General features: G+C 57.4%; 5 protein-coding genes across 5 annotated transcripts; 3 read left to right on the top strand and 2 right to left on the bottom strand.

Annotated features, from left to right (window-relative positions):
* Nucleotides 1-34: 34 nt before the first annotated feature.
* On the top strand, nt 35-2,162 carry SLS55_005849 (uncharacterized protein; the record flags this gene model as incomplete). The annotated part of the gene is made up of 4 exons (XM_066777291.1): nt 35-196; nt 957-1,338; nt 1,488-1,784; nt 2,023-2,162. 4 exons carry the CDS (start codon nt 35-37, stop codon nt 2,160-2,162), a joined length of 981 nt encoding a protein of 326 aa, XP_066633133.1.
* A 2,951-nt stretch (nt 2,163-5,113) lies between these two features.
* SLS55_005848 (uncharacterized protein) lies at nt 5,114-6,730 on the bottom strand (the record flags this gene model as incomplete). Its single annotated transcript, XM_066777290.1, has 2 exons — nt 5,114-5,311; nt 5,603-6,730. The coding sequence occupies 2 exons, from the start codon at nt 6,728-6,730 to the stop codon at nt 5,114-5,116; spliced, it is 1,326 nt and encodes a 441-aa protein (XP_066633132.1).
* A 1,575-nt stretch (nt 6,731-8,305) lies between these two features.
* On the bottom strand, nt 8,306-9,580 carry SLS55_005847 (uncharacterized protein; the record flags this gene model as incomplete). The annotated part of the gene is made up of 1 exon (XM_066777289.1): nt 8,306-9,580. The coding sequence occupies one exon, from the start codon at nt 9,578-9,580 to the stop codon at nt 8,306-8,308; it is 1,275 nt and encodes a 424-aa protein (XP_066633131.1).
* Nucleotides 9,581-10,642: 1,062 nt separating this feature from the next.
* SLS55_005846 (uncharacterized protein) lies at nt 10,643-11,524 on the top strand (the record flags this gene model as incomplete). The annotated part of the gene is made up of 1 exon (XM_066777288.1): nt 10,643-11,524. One exon carries the CDS (start codon nt 10,643-10,645, stop codon nt 11,522-11,524), a length of 882 nt encoding a protein of 293 aa, XP_066633130.1.
* An 838-nt stretch (nt 11,525-12,362) lies between these two features.
* On the top strand, nt 12,363-13,640 carry SLS55_005845 (uncharacterized protein; the record flags this gene model as incomplete). The annotated part of the gene is made up of 1 exon (XM_066777287.1): nt 12,363-13,640. One exon carries the CDS (start codon nt 12,363-12,365, stop codon nt 13,638-13,640), a length of 1,278 nt encoding a protein of 425 aa, XP_066633129.1.
* Between the last annotated feature and the right edge of the window lie 4,037 nt (nt 13,641-17,677).

The raw sequence follows: 17,677 nt of genomic DNA, 5'->3' as shown, positions 1-17,677 counted from the left end.
CCTCCCGGGCCAAAGAAAACAGCGTCACGGCACGATGGCTGCGCATCCGCACATCACCGAGACGCGCATGACGGCGTGGAACTGGCCAAAGCACGTCAATTGGCTCAACGTTTTCATGACCGTCCTCATCCCGATTGCTGGCTGCGTCGCCGCCTTTTACGTCCCGCTGCAACTCAAGACTGCCATCTTCGCATATGTATATTGTACGCCGCTCTCACGTTACTTCACTGCCGAGACTCCTTTCGCCCCAACATCCTCAATGACTGAACATTACTGACGACTTCTCCCCACATGCAGACTTCTTCACCGGCCTCTGTAAGTTCTTTCAACATACACAGGACAAACCGCGCCGAAACCGTACGACTGGTCCGCCCCAAAGCGGCTCCGCTGCCGCACCATCGAACGTCGCAAAACCGCCCCACGCGGTGCCGCAGCGGCACCGCCTTCCCCATCCCGATTCTCCCTTCTCTTCCCCGCATGAAAGAGCCCTACCCCGTCTGCACGACAGCGGATCCGCTGCTCCACATTCCTTCCACCAGAGACAAAAGAACAAACCCCCTTTCCCCGCATTTTGATACCCGTAACGAATGACGGTGTGCGAAGAATGCTAACGCCGCGTCGTAGCCATCACCGCCGGGTACCACCGCCTATGGTCGCACACGTCCTACACGGCGACGCTGCCGCTCCGCGTCTTCTTGGCGGCTTTCGGGGCGGGGGCGATTGAGGGGTCCATTCGTTGGTGGAGCCGCGATCATCGCGCCCATCATCGGTATACGGACACGGATAAGGATCCGTACTCGGTGAGGAAGGGGTTGTGGTATAGTCACGTAAGCTGTCCCCCTTCTGCTTTTGTCCCGGCGGCTGTCACCTGTTCTTTTTTTTTTCGAGGGAAATGGAACAATACAACCCAACCGGCCGTGTGTGTTCTTTTCCCGCAATACTAACACCGAACCCAGATGGGCTGGATCCTCATGAAGCAGAACCCGCGGCGCATCGGACGCACCGACATCTCGGACCTGAACGCGGATCCGATCGTCATCTTCCAGCACCGGCACTACGTCAAGTGCGCGCTGGCCATGGGCGTCGTCTTCCCGGGGCTGGCGGCGTGGCTGCTGTGGGACGACCTCGCGGGGGGCCTCGTCTACGCCGGCGTGCTGCGCGTCTTCTTCGTGCAGCAGGCGACGTTTTGCATCAACAGCCTCGCGCACTGGATCGGCGAGCAGCCCTTCGACGACCGCAACTCGCCCCGCGACCACTGGATCACCGCGCTGGCCACCCTCGGCGAGGGCTACCATAACTTCCACCACGAGTTCCCGAGCGACTACCGCAATGCGATCGGTGAGTGGGCGTTGAGCGTTCTTCTTCTTTTTTTTTTTTTTTTCTTCCCCCACCGCCCGCGGGTTTTAGGGTGTGTGGGATCATGGGATCCCCCGGAAGCAAGCAAGCAAGCAAGAACGCCGGCTAACGCAAACCCCCCACCACCACAGAATGGTGGCAATACGACCCGACCAAATGGTTCATCTGGCTCTGGAAGCAATGCGGCCTCGCCTCCGACCTCAAGCAGTTCCGCGCCAACGAGATCGAAAAGGGGCGGCTGCAGATGGCCCAGAAGAAGCTCGACCGCGTGCGCGCCACCCTCGACTGGGGCGTCCCGCTCGACCGCCTGCCCGTCGTCTCGTGGGACGACTACGTCGCGCAGGCGAAAACCGGCGGCCGCGCCTGGATCGCCGTCGCTGGTGTTATTCATGATGTTAGCGACTTCGTCGACGAGCATCCCGGCGGCCGTGCGTTGCTGCGGGGCGCGGTGGGCAGGGATGCGACGGCGTTGTTTAATGGGGGTGTGTATGAGCATAGCAATGCGGCGCATAATTTGCTGAGTACGATGAGGGTGGGTGTTCTGCGCGGAGGTAGGTTTGAGGTCCTTTCTTTTTCTGCTTCTCTCTCTCTCTCTCTCTCTCTCTCTCTCTCTCTCCTCGTTGTTCTTGAGAGGCGAATGCTGACGGTTTTTTGTGATCACTGCAGGTATGGAGGTCGAGCTGTGGAAGCGCCAGCACAAGGACGCCGGCGCCGAGTACGTCAAGGATTCGTATGGGAACCGCGTCGTGCGGGCGGACGACCAGCCTACGCGGAGGCGGGCGCCGCAGGTCGTGGCGGCGGCGTAGTTGGTGGTGGTGGATGTGGATGGGAGAGAGGACAGAGAAGGAGTGAGGTTTGAAATTGTAAATGATTGTGCGTAACCCTTCGCGATATATACTACTCGTAAATGTAAATGCGAACCGCTTTTTCGAAGCGAACATGTACACACATACTTCCTTCTCGATGTGGGAGAGGACGATAGGCTTGATCCTGCGGCTTCGCACCTGTCTGTCTGTCAGCCCCGTCCGTCCGTCCGTCAGGATACGTCTGCTCTCACAGTCACGGCCCCACCAAAGCCGTCCGTCACCGCGTCAACTCAGCATGCCAAACCCGTCAATCCGCCCGATCGTCTCCGCTGCCACGCGCCGCCGTCTAAATATAGAAACCACGCCACGCACGACATCCCGGCCGCGGCTCGGTGGCTTTTTTCTCTTTCCCCGCATAATCCAGACCTCACCCCATCAACACTCCAGCACCGAAGTGCCGTTCGCAACAACATCGCTCGCCGGGACCGCCTGCCTTCGCTTCCGTCGCGCGCGCCGGAACGGCGGCGATCCCTCGAGCGATGTCGTCGGCGGAAATGACCGGAATGCGTAAGGAAACGGTGGTTTCAACGTCGCTGGAGAAGGCTTCGCGGGGCGATCGGGACGGGCTTGGGCGCCTGGGACCTTGCTGTTTGCTTGAAGATGTGAGTCGGCGATGGTGATGCCGTGCCGCGGCGGTGTTTGCGGGATGAGGGACTGCTGAAGGGGTTGTTGAGATCGCTGCGAGCCGACGGGTGTGAGGAGTCGTGTAAGGCGTGCGGTGCGGGCCCGCGTGCTGCTATTGCTTTTTTTTTTTTTTCGGACCCGCTGGGCGCGCTGGTGGAGTGGCTGCGCGATGGCTTTGCCGGACGCTCTCGAGCTGTACGTGGTGTGGAGTGAAATGCGTGGTGGGCGGGAGCAGGTCTGGACGTGGTGTGGTTGGGGGTGGAGAGCGTATGCGCCCAGGGCGGCGCGGAGGCTTGTTGTTGGCGGGTAGGCCTGACGAGGAAGAGCATGGATGAGCAGAGTGGTAGGCGCCTCGATGGCGTTGGCGTCGGCGGCTGAGAGGTTACGGGCCAGGGTGGTGACGTTGTTGTTGGCGAACGGGGCAAAACAACACGGTGGGCGTGGGATCGCGAGGTACAGCGGAAAGAGAGTAGGGATGTTGGCGAGGGCAGTGCGGGCGCCGGTGCGGTGCAACACCAAGAGGGAGAGCGGCGATCGTGAAGTGGAGGCTGCCTGGGGCCGCCGGACGAGCGCCCGCGACCGCGCCACACGAACGGAACTACGGAATCTACGGCACCGGCACTGCGACGAGGACGACCGGAGCAACACCATGGGCAGCGCCTGTAGCGCGGATGGCGCGTTGCTTCGTGAGCATGGATGGATGCGCTGCCCGCCCGCCGGCTGTCCAGAAATCCAAATGTTTACTATATATATTAAGACCCCCAAGACCTACAGTATCAACCACTAGGCTGGGGTCGTGGAGTGCACCCGATTCACCCGATGGACTGTTCGAGTCAGTTAGCCTAGTGGTTTAGGCTGGTAGCAAAAACTCAATAGCACCAAGGGTTTTTCTCGCCTGCGCTGGAGCGGTTGCTGAGCCTACGGGTTCAGTTCCCTGCTCGCGCAGGAGAGTTTTTGCCTTTTTGCAGTCCGGGTAAGCGAGTCCGCTGCTTGTTCTGATTTGGTGGTGGTCTTGTCCGGTGCGTTTGCGTCTGTGATCCATGGATGGACACCCGCACGGACATGGGGCTCCAGGCCGCCACCCGCCAAGCCGGTTTCAAGCGTTTGTCTTCTATGTCAGTCAGAGCGGCGCGAGCTGAGCGCCGGAATGGCTGAGACAGATGAGCCTGCTTCCAAGTTGTCGAGAGGGTGCGTCGGCGGCGTCTGGCGTTCAGACGGCCCCAAGCGGCGGCGCCAACCACACTGAACTTGGGGTGCTGCCTTTTGCCTTGGTTACGGATAACCCGGAATCTCTCATTACTGAATCTTTCTGCCAAGGAAAGGGTCGTCGTCGCCACCCATAGCCGAATATCTCGGCGCCGGGGCATTTGGATTGGACGAACACTTGAGTCGACTTTCGCGGCCGTGCCCGCTTTGAGCCGCAGCTGACTCACAAATCGTGCGGAGCTCATGACCAGAGCACATGAATTGTTTTTTCACCGGCTCCCATTGTTGATGGGCTCGTCGTGCGCTGGACTCCGAGGGCTCATGCCTTCCAACGTCCGTCAATTCAGGCGTTTACACACGAGCCTTCACCCGTCATTCCCACCTGCGGCCCTTTGAAAGTTCAAATAGCTGCAGCTGAACGCTGAAGTACCTGGAGCCTACAGGAACATTGTCCAGCTCCTCATCAACAGTGCGCCATTCTCCCCTCCCCTCTTCACAACATGCGACAAAAATTGAGCATACCCGCATCTGCCTCGCAAAGACATCCTTACATAGGAGGCTGAATGAACTATCTAGTCAAATTTTGCGCGTAATCAAGACTCGCATTTACGTCTAGAAACTAGATCCAACTACCACGCCATGCTCGCCAATCACGATGTCAATTTGGCGATATGGATTTTGGATGGACCATGAGCCAGGGACAGCACGAAAAATAGAATGTTGAAATCATCTTGCATTGTTCAGCTATCTTGAAAGCAGAGAAACTGACTCAGTAATGATATCTTCCGTCTTGGAAGAGTAAGCCGTAGTAAAGTCTACTCAGAATTCCTCCGAATATCTCGTCAATCCGAATCCTAAACCGCAGCAAATATCGCCAGCCTGTTTCTTTTAGTAATCGTGTCGAATTCTCCGTGTTGCTGTCGTCCTTGTGCAGAGATTATCATCCGTATTTAGACCTCTGTAATTGTTGAAAGGTCCAGCTTTGTTGCCATTCGTCATCGTGACCTTGACGTCCACGCCAAGATTTCAGTGGTTCTCGAAAATTCCGCTCTGGCCCTTCCTCAAGCCCTGCCGCCCTTACCCTTCTTCGAGACCTTGCGACCCTTCGCCTCAGTCGGCACCGCATCGCCCTTCCCCTCGCCATGGCCAACCTTCCTCTTCTTCCTGTTCTTCTCAACCACCATCCTCCCACCCTCACTCTCATCCTCATCCTCACTCTCGTACCCATCACTGCCCCCCTCGGCCACCGCCCCCAACCCCTCCACCGACGAAGACAGCCTCATCCCACCCCCCCTCACGCTCCCCCTCTCCCCACCCCCTCCCACGCCCTCCGTCCACTCGACAAAGTTCCCCCACCCCCCAACCGCGACGCCCCGCTCCCCCCTCCCCATAACCCGCCTCCTCGCCCTCCTCAACCTCATCCCCTCAACCGCCCTCTCCATCGCCCCGACAACCCCCTCCCCCTCCCTCCTCGGCCCCATCCCCAAGCACCCCGCCACCTCCGCCACCGCCTCCGCCAAGTCCCTCGTCCACACGCAATGCACCCTTACGCTCTTCACGCCGCCCACCGCGCGCACGGCCGCGCAGAGCCCGTTCTCGACCAAAGACGCCAAACGCATCCAGCGCGCCGGGACGAAGGCGAGAGGGCCGGTGCGGCGTGACGGGTGTAACGCGACGTCGATGTAGCAGAGCGAGTGCAGGGGGATGCCGGCGGCGTGCGCGGCGGCGCCGATGTAGGAAGGTGGCTGCCAGGTGCGGGCGGGGGAGCGGAGGTGCGCGGTTGTGTAGCGGGTTAGGGTGATGGAGGGGCCGGTGGTGGGTGGGTCGTCGTTGTCGGATGGGGACGTCGACGATGAGGTGGTGGTGCTGTCGCTGGAGTTGCTGCTGGGGTTTTTGCGATGCGGGTGGTCGCGGGTTGTACTTGCGCCGGTGGGTGCGGCGGCTGGCTTGGTCGACCGGGACGACGGCGCGGTGGTGGGCGGCTTGGTCGACGGCTTGTTCGCGGCGGGGGCGGATGCGGCGGCGCCCAGCCTCTTGGGCAGGAAGACGTGCGCCGGCATGACGAGGTGCACGGCCTCCATGTCTGCGGCGGTGGCGGCGGCGGCCTGACTGCGCGACGACGATGCCGGCGCGCCCGCGGGCGGGATGACGGACAGCGGGAAGCGCAGCCAGAGCAGCGGGGCGGGGCACTTGATATTATCCAGATCGTCGTCGATGTCGCAATCGTCCCAGCCATCGTCGTCCTCCTCCTCCTCATCATCATCCTCATCGTAGTAGCCATCGTCGCCGGTGCCGAAGCGCTTCACGCGGCTCGTGTCCAGGTCCATGCCGACGCGGAACTGCAGGCATTCGTCTGGCGGGTTGGCGACGTTGCTCGCGTCGGCGGGAGGGAACCAGCCGAGGAAGGACGGGCGGCGGTCCTTGCTGTTCTTGTTGCTGTTGTTGGAGCCGCCGGAAGACGACGACGACGACGACTCCGGGTAGTACTCGACGATGCAGGCGGTTGTGTACTCGACGGCGGCGGCGAGGGCGGCGCGCCGGTCGCGCGCCTGCCGCCGCTCCATGTCGGCTTGGAAGCGGTGGGCGCGCTCGAAGGAGGACATGGGCCGGGCGGCGTGCTGGGCGGCCGCGAGCGGGCGCCAGGGCGAGTGTGGTGAGATGGGGTTGTGGGACTGCATGGTGTTGTCGTTTGGAGTTTGGAGATCTTGGAGTGGGGGTGTGGTGGTGGCCTGGTGGAGGTTGCGGACGTTGATCGGACAACCCCGCCGTGGGTAGAATATCTGAAAATTTTTTAGGTAGGTCAAGGGCGTCGTTGATCCGACCGGGCTGTTGATGGAGCGCAAGGATGGCTCGTTTGGCGCAGATCGAGAACTGATGCTGGCGTGCGACGCGGCCACAGTGACGAAAGGAACGTCGGGTTCTGATCTAGGCAGAGCGAGACGCTGAGCCAAAGACAGTAACAGCGCTGAAGAGAGAAGAAGAGGAAGAGGAATGGTTTTGTGCCACCGCGCGAGGATATATAAGCAACCGCCGGGGGCGTGGACGTCTTGGCAGCGGATCTGCTTAGGCACCCTTAGATACGCCGTCGGGGCACACACGGGCTGCACGTGACTCTGTCTCGCTGGGCAATTGCTCAGCTTTCTGATTTGTGGAAATTTGAAAATGGCAAAAGAGGTATAAAGGCACCATTGGTCAGTGACCAGGTTCAAGGCTCCGCTGGATGCGATGTTGAGAGAACAGGAGCATTGGGTTAGACGGAGACTGTGTTGCAAGCGCAATGCTGAGCAATGTCAGTTGCTTCTCGAAGTGGCCGATGAGGGTGTTTCCGGGTGTCATCACAAAGTGTTATCATTCCGTAGGTGCATGAAAAGATGGTCAACGGTCCCGCCCAGTTACTGGAAGTAGTACAGAGAATTATCATCCCCATACTGTATGACGTACGCGCAGACTAGTCTTAATTGTTTCGCCTTCGATAAGCTTGTGCGTGCAATTCATACCGTGGTACAGTCTCAAGCAATTTTGACATTGCGCTTGATGCCATGATTATTCGCTCGATGGTATGTTCCAGCGCCTGTTACAATTTAAATAGGACAGGCTAATATGCTGAGATGAAGAAATTGGCAGGATCATGCGCAAAAGAGTACGCGGAATAATGGAGTCGCAATAACGACAGAATGGGTAGCGTGCGGATCGTGCTGTCGAACGGGGATCACGCATTGTTCGTCTGCAGTTTTGCGCAAAATCATGTTAAAGGTGGGTACGCTACAGCCGTGTACAGCTGTATCTTATTTCAGCTGCTCATGCACCGCGGGCGAACTGACAGCGGGCTGTGAACGGACTGAGTCTACCTACATCTATCTGAATTAGTGGAATCTCTTCGCTGTAAGCGTTTGCACATGCAATTCCAAAGTTCGCTCCTATGTCCGGGTGTTTGCTTCGACTACCCACGTGAGAAGAGGGTAGCGCTTTTCACGAAGCACAGCAAGCTCACAGGCAATGTTGTTCATTTCGCCGTTTTTATTGTTTATTAAGTATAATAACCAAGTACTCCATACCCAATCATCATCCAGCAAGCTACCAGTGTCGGAAGCGCACTCAAGAAGCAAATTATTGTTCCAGTAGCCTCCCTGTTACCTCTTCGGCCTTTCCAGCGCCTGCAAGCAAAGGATCCGGCAACAACGTGCATTGTCCAGTACGACCGCACCAGCTGCCGAAAGACGGAGGGGCAGTCCAGCAACGTTCCCCTTCCCCCATCAAGCCGCCGCCAGCACCGCCCTCTCCGTCTGCAAAACAAGCCAGCCGACCGCAACCCTGGCGATAGCGTTGATGCGCATCCAGTCAAGATCCGGGCTCGGCACCTCTCGGCTAGTGTGCGCGTTCAAGCACCTGAAGAACTTTTCCTCCATCTCCCCGGTTGCGGATGTGACGGGCGTCACCATCAGCAAGCACCTCCACAGCGTCTTCTTCGACTGCTCGTCTTCTTCGCCCACCGGCAGGCCCGCCGCCGCGAGCTTGAACAGCCTCCTGCCCACCTCCGCTTCCTGGTCGGTCGGCTCACGGTCGGGCTGCGCGGTCGTCGGCGGCGGCGGCAGCAACGGTATGGCGTGGCGCAGCGCGGCGCCGTATATCTCGGCCACGAGCGCGCGCTTGAGCTCCTCGGCGGGCGCCTCGAAGCCGAAGCACGAATGCTCGCGGCGTCGGCACCGCTCCCAGTTGCGGCGCGAGTAGAGCGGGTGGAGGTAGCGGTATGTCGGCGTGGAAGCGGGGGCGCCGGGGACGAGGGCGATGCGCTTCGCGGCGCCGAGGAGGAGCTCGAACATGTCGCGCCAGACGTCCGGGTGCGCCTGGAGGTACTCCAGCTGGAGTGGCCACGGTGCGGCGGTCGGCGAGGTGGTCTGGGTCAGCACCGCTACCGTGGTGATGGCGGCGGCGGCGGCGATGAGGTGGCCGGCGCTGAAGTGGGCGGTTGTACCGGTGGCTATGGCGGCGTTGTAGGCGTTGTGGGACTCGGCGAGGATGCCGAGGGGGTCGCTGGACTCGTGGATGGTCGCGAAGGCGTTGTCGAAGTGGATCATTATGTCGAAACAGTGCGGCGGCTGGCCGGCCAGGGCGGTGCGGCAGTAGGGGCAGGTGCGTTTGCCGAAGGGCGAGTCCGCGCGGAGCCAGGTTGTCAGGCAGGTGGCGCATAAGGTGTGGCCGCAGGCGATCAGGCTGATCGGGTTGGTGCAGAAGCGCTTGGGAGTCGTCAACGTACCCGAGGCATGGTGACCCATGGTTGCCAGGACGTTCATTGGACCGTAGTGATGCGGACCGGCGAAGTGGCGCATGTAAGGATCGATGGGGGTTATGGGCATCAGGCCGATGGTGGTGGTGTTTCGCTGGTGGCTTAGCCCGTGGAGCTCTTGCGTTTCGATGAAGGTGCCATAGCAGATAGGGCATTCGGTCTTGTCTCCATCCTTCAATGATTGAATAGTGGCAGCAGTGGCAGCCTCGGTAGCAATGCCGGGGTGGACATTGCGAGCCGACATTGCGTTGGTCCTGCCTCGAGGATAGCAAGGTGGAAAGAGTTGGTACGGTGGAGAGGAAGTAAGAAGAGTGAGGCCTTAAAAGGGATGCGGATCAAGCATTGTCCGGTGGATGGCGGTTAACACCATGTACTGGTTGGTGGCAAGGAGGTTGGTCGCCCTCATGACCACTGCCGAAACCACTTTCATCACTACCACCAACTCCACCGCCGTACTCGCCTTCTCGCCAGCACTCCGCTAGCGTAACCGAACCGCCCATCCAGTCTTGCACCTTCCCCTTCTTCAAGCGTCCTTTTTCGACCATCCGATCCCACCTCTCCTCATACATCCACTTTTTCGCCATTTTCGACTCCCGCTCCACTGCCGACGACTCCTCGCTTGAATCATTGTCTGGTAGAGTTACGATTATCTAGTCTGCCACAGCGCAGGCGAAGCTGTGTCGGCTTCGGTGATCAACTATTCGTGGGCATTTCCCCCGAATACAGAGTCAGTTGCTGCAGTAGGTCTGCGGTAAGCTATCGGCATCGTGTTTGAGGTGCAGCAAGCACTGACCGACAACAGGGGGACAGGTAGACGTGGGCAGTGGAAGCAGGAATTTGGCGTGATCCGCGACTTCCAGGTTTGGAGAAGTTGAGCGTGACTCTTAACACAAACAGCAAGAGCGCGCCACTTTCCTCCACTGCCCGACCTCGCCTATTCCTGGCGCGTTTCCGCCCTCAAAGCTTCCATCAAACACTCTTCGTCGCCCGCAACACACCACTGCGCTCTCAAAATCCCTCCTCCCCTTGTCATTACTCTCCCAACACGGTATCTTACTGAAGCGCAATGGAGCAGCCGGCTGTCATCCGTCCTTACTCCGATACCCTGGACACTCTTCCATGCATCGCAAGCCGATGGTGCAACGCACGAGATGACAAAGCCTGTTTTGGACACCTCACCGCCGAATTCCACAGTGGGCAGCGCCACGGACCTGCTCCCTCTTCTTTGCGCATCGTCTTCTCCCCGGATACAATCGACGAGCGAGGAGTCCCCAAAGAAGCGGATCCTGCCAGTCAACTCGCCCTCATGATCAGTAGCGACCACCTTGGCAAACCTCTCACCATAGTCACACCTGAACGCGACGAGATTCCACTCTACATCCAGGATTTGCTCGTCGGCTTGCGCGATATCCATGGCAAAGAGGCTATACAGGCCGGCGGCGTTCATTACATACCACTGCAACTCCTTGGACCGCCCATGATCATGGCACCGAACAACCCCGGTGCCTTAAAGTCGGATGTGGACTTGGAGAATTTGATGGCATTCAGAAAACTCTCAACGAGGACGCAGCTCAAGCTCTGGTTCTTGGATGAGCGGCAGCTACGTACAGCGATTCACCATTGTGGGATTATGCTGACGGAAAACCCGGGTCTCGACATGCCCGTACCTCCTACACACTACACGTTTCCCGCTCATCGTGACCTCTCTTGGCCGCAGTTCCATGTTGGCGGTGGCATGGTTACCACGCAAGAACAAGTTCAGAAGGACCTTTGTAGACGCGGTCTTGCTAGAGCCGACACACACACGCAGCTTGCACCGCAGCCGTTGTTCATCGAGCGCCTACTGTCGAAGATGCCCAAGGATCGAGAGAGGAATACGACGCTTGCCTGGCCGCGCGGCAGGAAGACGGCGGTCGACTTCTTCGAAACGGTCGAGGAATACTCCCGTATAGCGCGACACTTGGGACTCGAGCCGGATAACCCGGAAATGCTCGGTATGGCGCGTCGTCACTGGGGACAGGCCACGGAGAAAAGAATTTCAGATCAGCTTGCCTCGGCACGTCCTACCAAGCGCCGTGGGGAAATTCCTACCGAGCTCACTCAGCCCGGCAGTGGAACCGCGACCGATGAAGATGTTCTCAAGTCCGAATTCTCGGATGATGTCAACAACGGTATGGAAATCGACTAAATGGACATACCAGGGAGTGGAGTGGTGGGTCATGGATCAGGTATCCCAGCGGTTCCCGGTGCCCATTGGAGATGGGAAAGACTCAACTCTCTCAGTACTGGAAAAGCGCTCAGGAATTTGGCTAGCTAAAGGTTCAAAGTTTGCTCATCCTGCATTTTCTTCAATGCGCCAGGAAACGAAGGTTCTGCATCCTCGTGTAATGTTTTTGATTCTATATTTGCTGTCGGGATAGTTCTTCGGAGGAGGTGACCGAGGTTTTTGCGAGACGACTGGTCACACTTTTTCTTCATTTTGGTAGGTATACGTCATCTACTGACTAGCCCAATTTTGATTTCTTGATTCCAATATCCACTGTTCGGAGAAGGGTGCTTTAATACCCGGCCAGCCCAGGACCCTTTTCATCTGAACAAGGGACCTCATTGAGCTCATTGTCCGTGATGTCGCCACGGATGCTGCTACTTTTGTAGCTCAACAGATAGCGAATTGAACTGCCCATAGCTCACCAGACCCGTGCTGGCTTTGACCAGGACTTAAGAAGTCCATGAGAGGCGCTTTTGAGAAGCTGGGAGCGAGTGAGGCTCCTGACGATGGTGGCGTGCCGAGCTTCCTACATGGGTATTTCATAACATCTCCAGACGCAAATGCAGGTGTCAAAATCTCACAAACACGTCCGGACAGATGATTCCGCTGCTCACTCTGGGATTGCGCCCTCCGAACCCGCTCGCATGACCAAATTCGGTTAGCGGGGTTTTGCCGTCGATGCCTTGCAGGGTCTCGCGCCTTCCTGCACCGACTCCACCTCTTCCTTTTCGCCTTTCTCAACCACCCTTTCTTCTTGATGTCGCCCAAGCGTCTCGCCCTACGGCAAGCTCCCAGCGCAGCCAAGTCCGTTGAGCGCGATCAGTCGCCACGGTGCGACTCAAGGCCGAGCGCCGCACTTATGGACGAGCATGGCTCACTTCAGCTCACCTCCGTAGCCGCTCTCTGGAACGACTCAGATCCCGGCTCTCTTCAGCGACTGGGATTCTTTGGACACGATGGCGAACAGCCCTGTCGCAAGATCACTGCCAAGTTCAGCATCGAGCATGCCAGCGCTGTCGTGTCCCCCAGCCTGCGAATTTCCCTTTTCAAACCTACCGCAGAAGGTCTCGGATCATGCATCGGCCCCTCAATTCTCTATCCGGCGAGGTATCTCGGGCCAATCGCCACCCGTACGCACCACACAGAGCAGGCATACACGCCTGATTTCGTTGCAGACGGGCTGGCTCGGCTTGGTGTGCAATTTGCCAGCGAGATGGTCTTCCGAGTCCACCACCCTCCGATCTTGACCTTTAGAAATCGCCCCAACCCTCAATTCTTTGAACGCCCCGAGGTGCAAAAGCACATGGGACTCATGCGTTCTCTATCGCGTGCTAACCGTGTCATGCTTTTCTTCATCAGGGACAACGACATGGACATCGACAGCGCCGTGGAGAGATTCAATGCAGTGCCCGTCATGGACTTCCCAGCACGTACAAGCGAAGCAAGCTATATGGCAGAGGTGGAAGCAAAGTGGAAGGAATATGGCATCTCGACGAAGCCTGGCACCACCGAAGTTCAAACCAGTGTCAAGGACAAGACGGGTCTCAGGGAAGACAAGAAGAGAGAAAGGTCTACAGACACGGTTGAGAAACAGGCGGAGACCAGCGCCGGTCGGGCACGGAAGCGTGTCAAACCCCATTCGCAGTCTCAGAGCTTCCGACTGACCAGCATCAACGAGTCCCTTGCCGGCGCTGCTGCCCTCCAAACCGAAAGGGTCATTGTTAAAGCCACCGACAATGAAGCAGATACGACTACATCTACCATGTCATGGACAGAGCCTTCGGGCACAAGCGAAGCTGCATTCACAAGAATAACCCCAACAGGAAATCTACCGTATCGGTGGGCGGAGTGGTGGCAATTCAGCTACGGTACTCTAGGTGTGGACAGAACAGACAATGCTCAATTGGACTTGGCATGGCGCACGATGCAAGCCTCCAGAGACAACAACACGGCAGATTTTGCGGCAGGCGTGGTCGACTCAATCATGCATTCTCTTAACATCAACAAGGCGGAAGAAGGGGAAGAGAGGAGCTGAACTGAACCTGCGGCCATTGAGCGGATACTGGATTGATCAACGTGTCTTGCAGCAGCCACCGACACATCCGCTTTCAACGGCTTCGCAATCAACTATGACGCAACTCCGCAATCTTTTTTCTTTTGGCTCTATGCGCCATTGCGCACTCTTTCCTCACCTTTTCGTCTAGCTTGCTGCCCAGCTCGCCTCGTCGTTATCGCTGACCTAACGTGTGCTATCCCTTCGTGTTGCCTCTCGGCCTCATGATCGGTAGGTCCGTTATGGTGTTGGCTCTTCGCGGAGAGGTGAGGGCGTGATCGGCTGTCGCTGTGCAGACTCTTCGCGTTTACAGTAGCGAATCTTACGCAACAAACATCACTTCTCGACGTCCGCTCCCTTCGCTCCCCTCTCTCTTTCTTTTCTTTAAGCCTACAAACAATAACCACAATGGCGTCCCGTACACACTCGGTGCAGCACCGACTCTTCACAATCAGACCCAACTTAATCGTATTCGACAGCACCGTCCTGGGACGAATACTCCTTGGTGGAGAGTGCGACTATGACGGAGACAACTACGACCAATAATTCAATAATATCAAAATAATGGGCTCGGTAAATGGCATCGAAAACACCAACAGCAGCAGCAACAGCAGCATCAACAGCAACGACGAAAGCAACAATAACAGCAAAAACAACAACGACAAAAACAAAGCCTTCTCAGCCGCTAAGCTTGACGGTGTACCCCATCCCGACAGCTGCGGCAATGTTTACTCCTTCATGTTGCGTTTCTCACGCCATAATTATACAACATCCATGAATTCGGATGCTCAGGTCATCCATAACCAGTCTGGAAGCGTCACTCAGGCCGGCGCATCGCATTCGGTTCCGACGCAACAGCCAAAGAAGAAGCGGACCCTCAATTGTTTCGTTGCATCTCACTGTGGAATGACTACAGCGGCAAGTGAAAGCGGGAATGTAGACCGTCCAGATTTCAGACATAAGCTCGGGTGTTCAATCTTGCGATGGAGGGTTCACCAATAGCATAGAAATGAGAATGCAGAACGTGGAGCGAATGCAATTGATTACAAAAAGAATTTGTCCGTGATCAACGCTGTTGTATAAATGCTGCTTCCTGCCACTATTCTACCTGTCTTGGCCAGCAAAGGCAGTTTAGTCACTGCATTTACACGCCCAAATCTCTTGAACTCTAGCTCCACCTAATTGGTTGACCCACCCCATGGGTCCCGGAAGCTCTACGGGGGATGTTCTGGAACAATGCACCCGTGTACGCTCCTCAGCAAGTACCTCACTATCTACCCGTGCGGAAGGGTACAAACGCAGCCTGATCCGGACAATCACCCATCTAACGGGTATGTATGCGGCCGATGAAAGCACTTCCGATGAAGCGCGGCTGACAGTCGGCACCTACCTAATTTTCCCGCACAAAAAAAAACCCCCCCCCCCCCCCCCCCCCAGCAAAACTCGTGGGCAATCCTACCACGAAGAACACCACGGCTAGCCCTTTGCGCATGACTTCGCCTGTGAGAAGCGCAGAAAAGATTCAGTCCGGGGTGGTCTTCGTCAGATCGTTTGCTGTTTCGGGATTGATGATTTCCGGCCCCCGCGTAAGCTGACCGGGGCGGCGGGCGTCCGGCGCAGGTGCGCACACACACCATTGATAGGTGGGGGCGGGCCTTTGCCGTGACGGTCGGTAGCTCGCGAGCCTGATCGCTTACAGCTCGGATTGTGCACGGTGTTTTTGGATATGGTGTCTGGAAAGAGGGAGTGTGAGTGCGGAGGGCCTCGATGATGGGCCCTTTTGGGAATCGGGATGGGATTTTTCTCCAGTTTCAGAAACTGCAGTGTGGTTGTGTTTTCTTGTTCGACGCGATTGACTGACACGTCTAGCGGCATCTGCGCCATCGCCACGGCTAGCTGTACGGGCGTTGAAGCCGTCTGAGGCTCGGAGAGAAGGCGGAGAGTTGGGGCGAATATCCAGGGGTAGATGCAGGGTTTGATCTCCCTGAGATCCAGGAAGCTCCGGAGGTGGCACGATTGCTGTTCAGTCTGATCAGCCGAACTTCCGGTGGACATGTCGGTGAATCGCGCTGACTCAAAAGACATGTAGTAGTGAGTTCCGAGAATTACTTGATGGGGCCGCCGCAATTTCCTCCTGTATCATCTCCGAATGAATTGACAAACAGAGGACTCGCATTTTCATTGATCAAAACCCGGCTCTCTCTTTCTCTCTCGTTATGTCTTGAACCGCAGAACTGTAACGATCATGCTTCCAGATCATCAGAAACTCGTGCGTGGTGCCCACCCGTCCCTCTCCCTACGCAAAAAACAATCGTATATACAATAACTCCGCACGAGAATCCCCAACGGCGAAAGGGATCCAACACCCGTCTTTCCCCCCATGATCCATCCATTCACCGACGCACCCATCCCAAGCTTCCTCCCTCCCTCCCTCCAAAACGCCTCCAAGTCCATGAAACTCCATCCCAGCACACCCAACGCCTGGTACAAAAAAAAAAAAAAGGGAGAAAGAAATGGAAAGCCCAAAAGAACCCCAACCCCACTGCTCAATACACCCCAAAACCGGCCGCACACACCTTCCCCCAATCACATTTCTTCCTTCCTCCTCCTCCTCCCCAGCCCCTTCGCAGGAGCCGGCCCGCCCTTCTGCGCACTCGCAAGAAAAGCCCCATGACCACCGCCGGACGACGCCTCCTCGGCGGTATCGCGCACCAAGTCGGAGGTGATGCGGGGCTAGGTGCTTTTGGGGCGGCTCAGGTGTCGTCGTTGGTTTTGTGGGTGGCGATTGTTGAGATGGGTCAGGGCAAGGCGAAGGGGGTGGGATGCGTTGAGCGGGAGGGTGGTGGAAGCGGTGGTGGTGGTGATGAGGGCGAGGCTAGGGGCGCTTCCGGGTACCAGCGGCGTAGGCTTCGCTCAGGAGGCTTTCCACGACCTTTTTCTGTTGCTGGTTAGCGATGCTGCCTGCGTGTGAAAGAGGGGTGGGGGTGCTCACGGAGGTGGGAATCTCGGCGGTGCAAACGACTGGATGGAGGTCAAGCTCGGGCATAGCAGGCAGAGAGTTGGGCGACGCGGTGTGCGCATATATGCTCGTTCGTGCTGAATTGGTGGTGTGCTATATATGTCCCGCATGGTAGCGAGGTTCAGCTGACGGGTGTTGGTGGGAAAAAGGCGGCCCCCACGGAGACGGATGACGTAACGCGGCTACCTATTCCAGCCTCCCGGCTCTCCTTCCGCTTCAGACTCTGTGCAACAGCTGGCCGCAGCGGGAACGCAGCTTCAAATCGCTCTCTTCTCCCATCCAGGCTTGATCGTGGTTCCGCATCGACTCGACGATGAAGCTGTTGCAGAGATCCTTCACGATGCTGACAACCTCCTTCCTAAGCGGGTTGCTTTCATGTCAGCCCCCACGTCAGCCTCCATATCCGCGGCATACACAGCCACCCCGTGCCGCTGCCAATTCTCGACAAGCATCGAAGGGAAGCTTAGCCAGAGTCTCCCCCGGATTCTTGCGCTAGCGTCATCGTACGCGGTTCCTCCGCCCTAGGCCGCGACCTTACCAGGGGTAGACGAGTAAGGAACACAAATCCCACAGACTGTGCTCACCGCTTTTAGATTTTTCTTGGATGTTAGCGTGCCGAGCGATGCGGCCATTCCACCTCTACCTCGAAAGATTCGTGAGACGTATCGGAAAGAAACAGCCATCAAAGAATTGACTTCACAACTGATTGGTAAAGCATCAAGATGACCCTTTCGGCAACGAAGGCCTACTCAGACACTCAAGTAATGGCTTCTTTCCATGTCAGTCACAGAGTTTTTGGGTGGTGGCCCCTGGTTGCGGAGGCCGAACCATGGTAGCGGCGAGCTCACCACCATCCACAAAGGCACAAGAAATTCTCGTCACAACATGACACGTCGCAGCGCTCTCTTCATATTTATATCCCGCCGTCCCTCCGGTTTTCCTAGAGGTGAGCCTTTTGGCCTCCTCTGCCCAACCCCGCCTCAACTGCCATTTCGCGCAG

The sequence above is a fragment of the Diplodia seriata genome, assembly GCF_021436955.1.
Source record: "Diplodia seriata strain FDS-637 chromosome Unknown scaffold_5, whole genome shotgun sequence".
Taxonomy (NCBI): domain Eukaryota; kingdom Fungi; phylum Ascomycota; class Dothideomycetes; order Botryosphaeriales; family Botryosphaeriaceae; genus Diplodia; species Diplodia seriata.
This window is presented reverse-complemented; position numbering and strand designations above follow the sequence as displayed.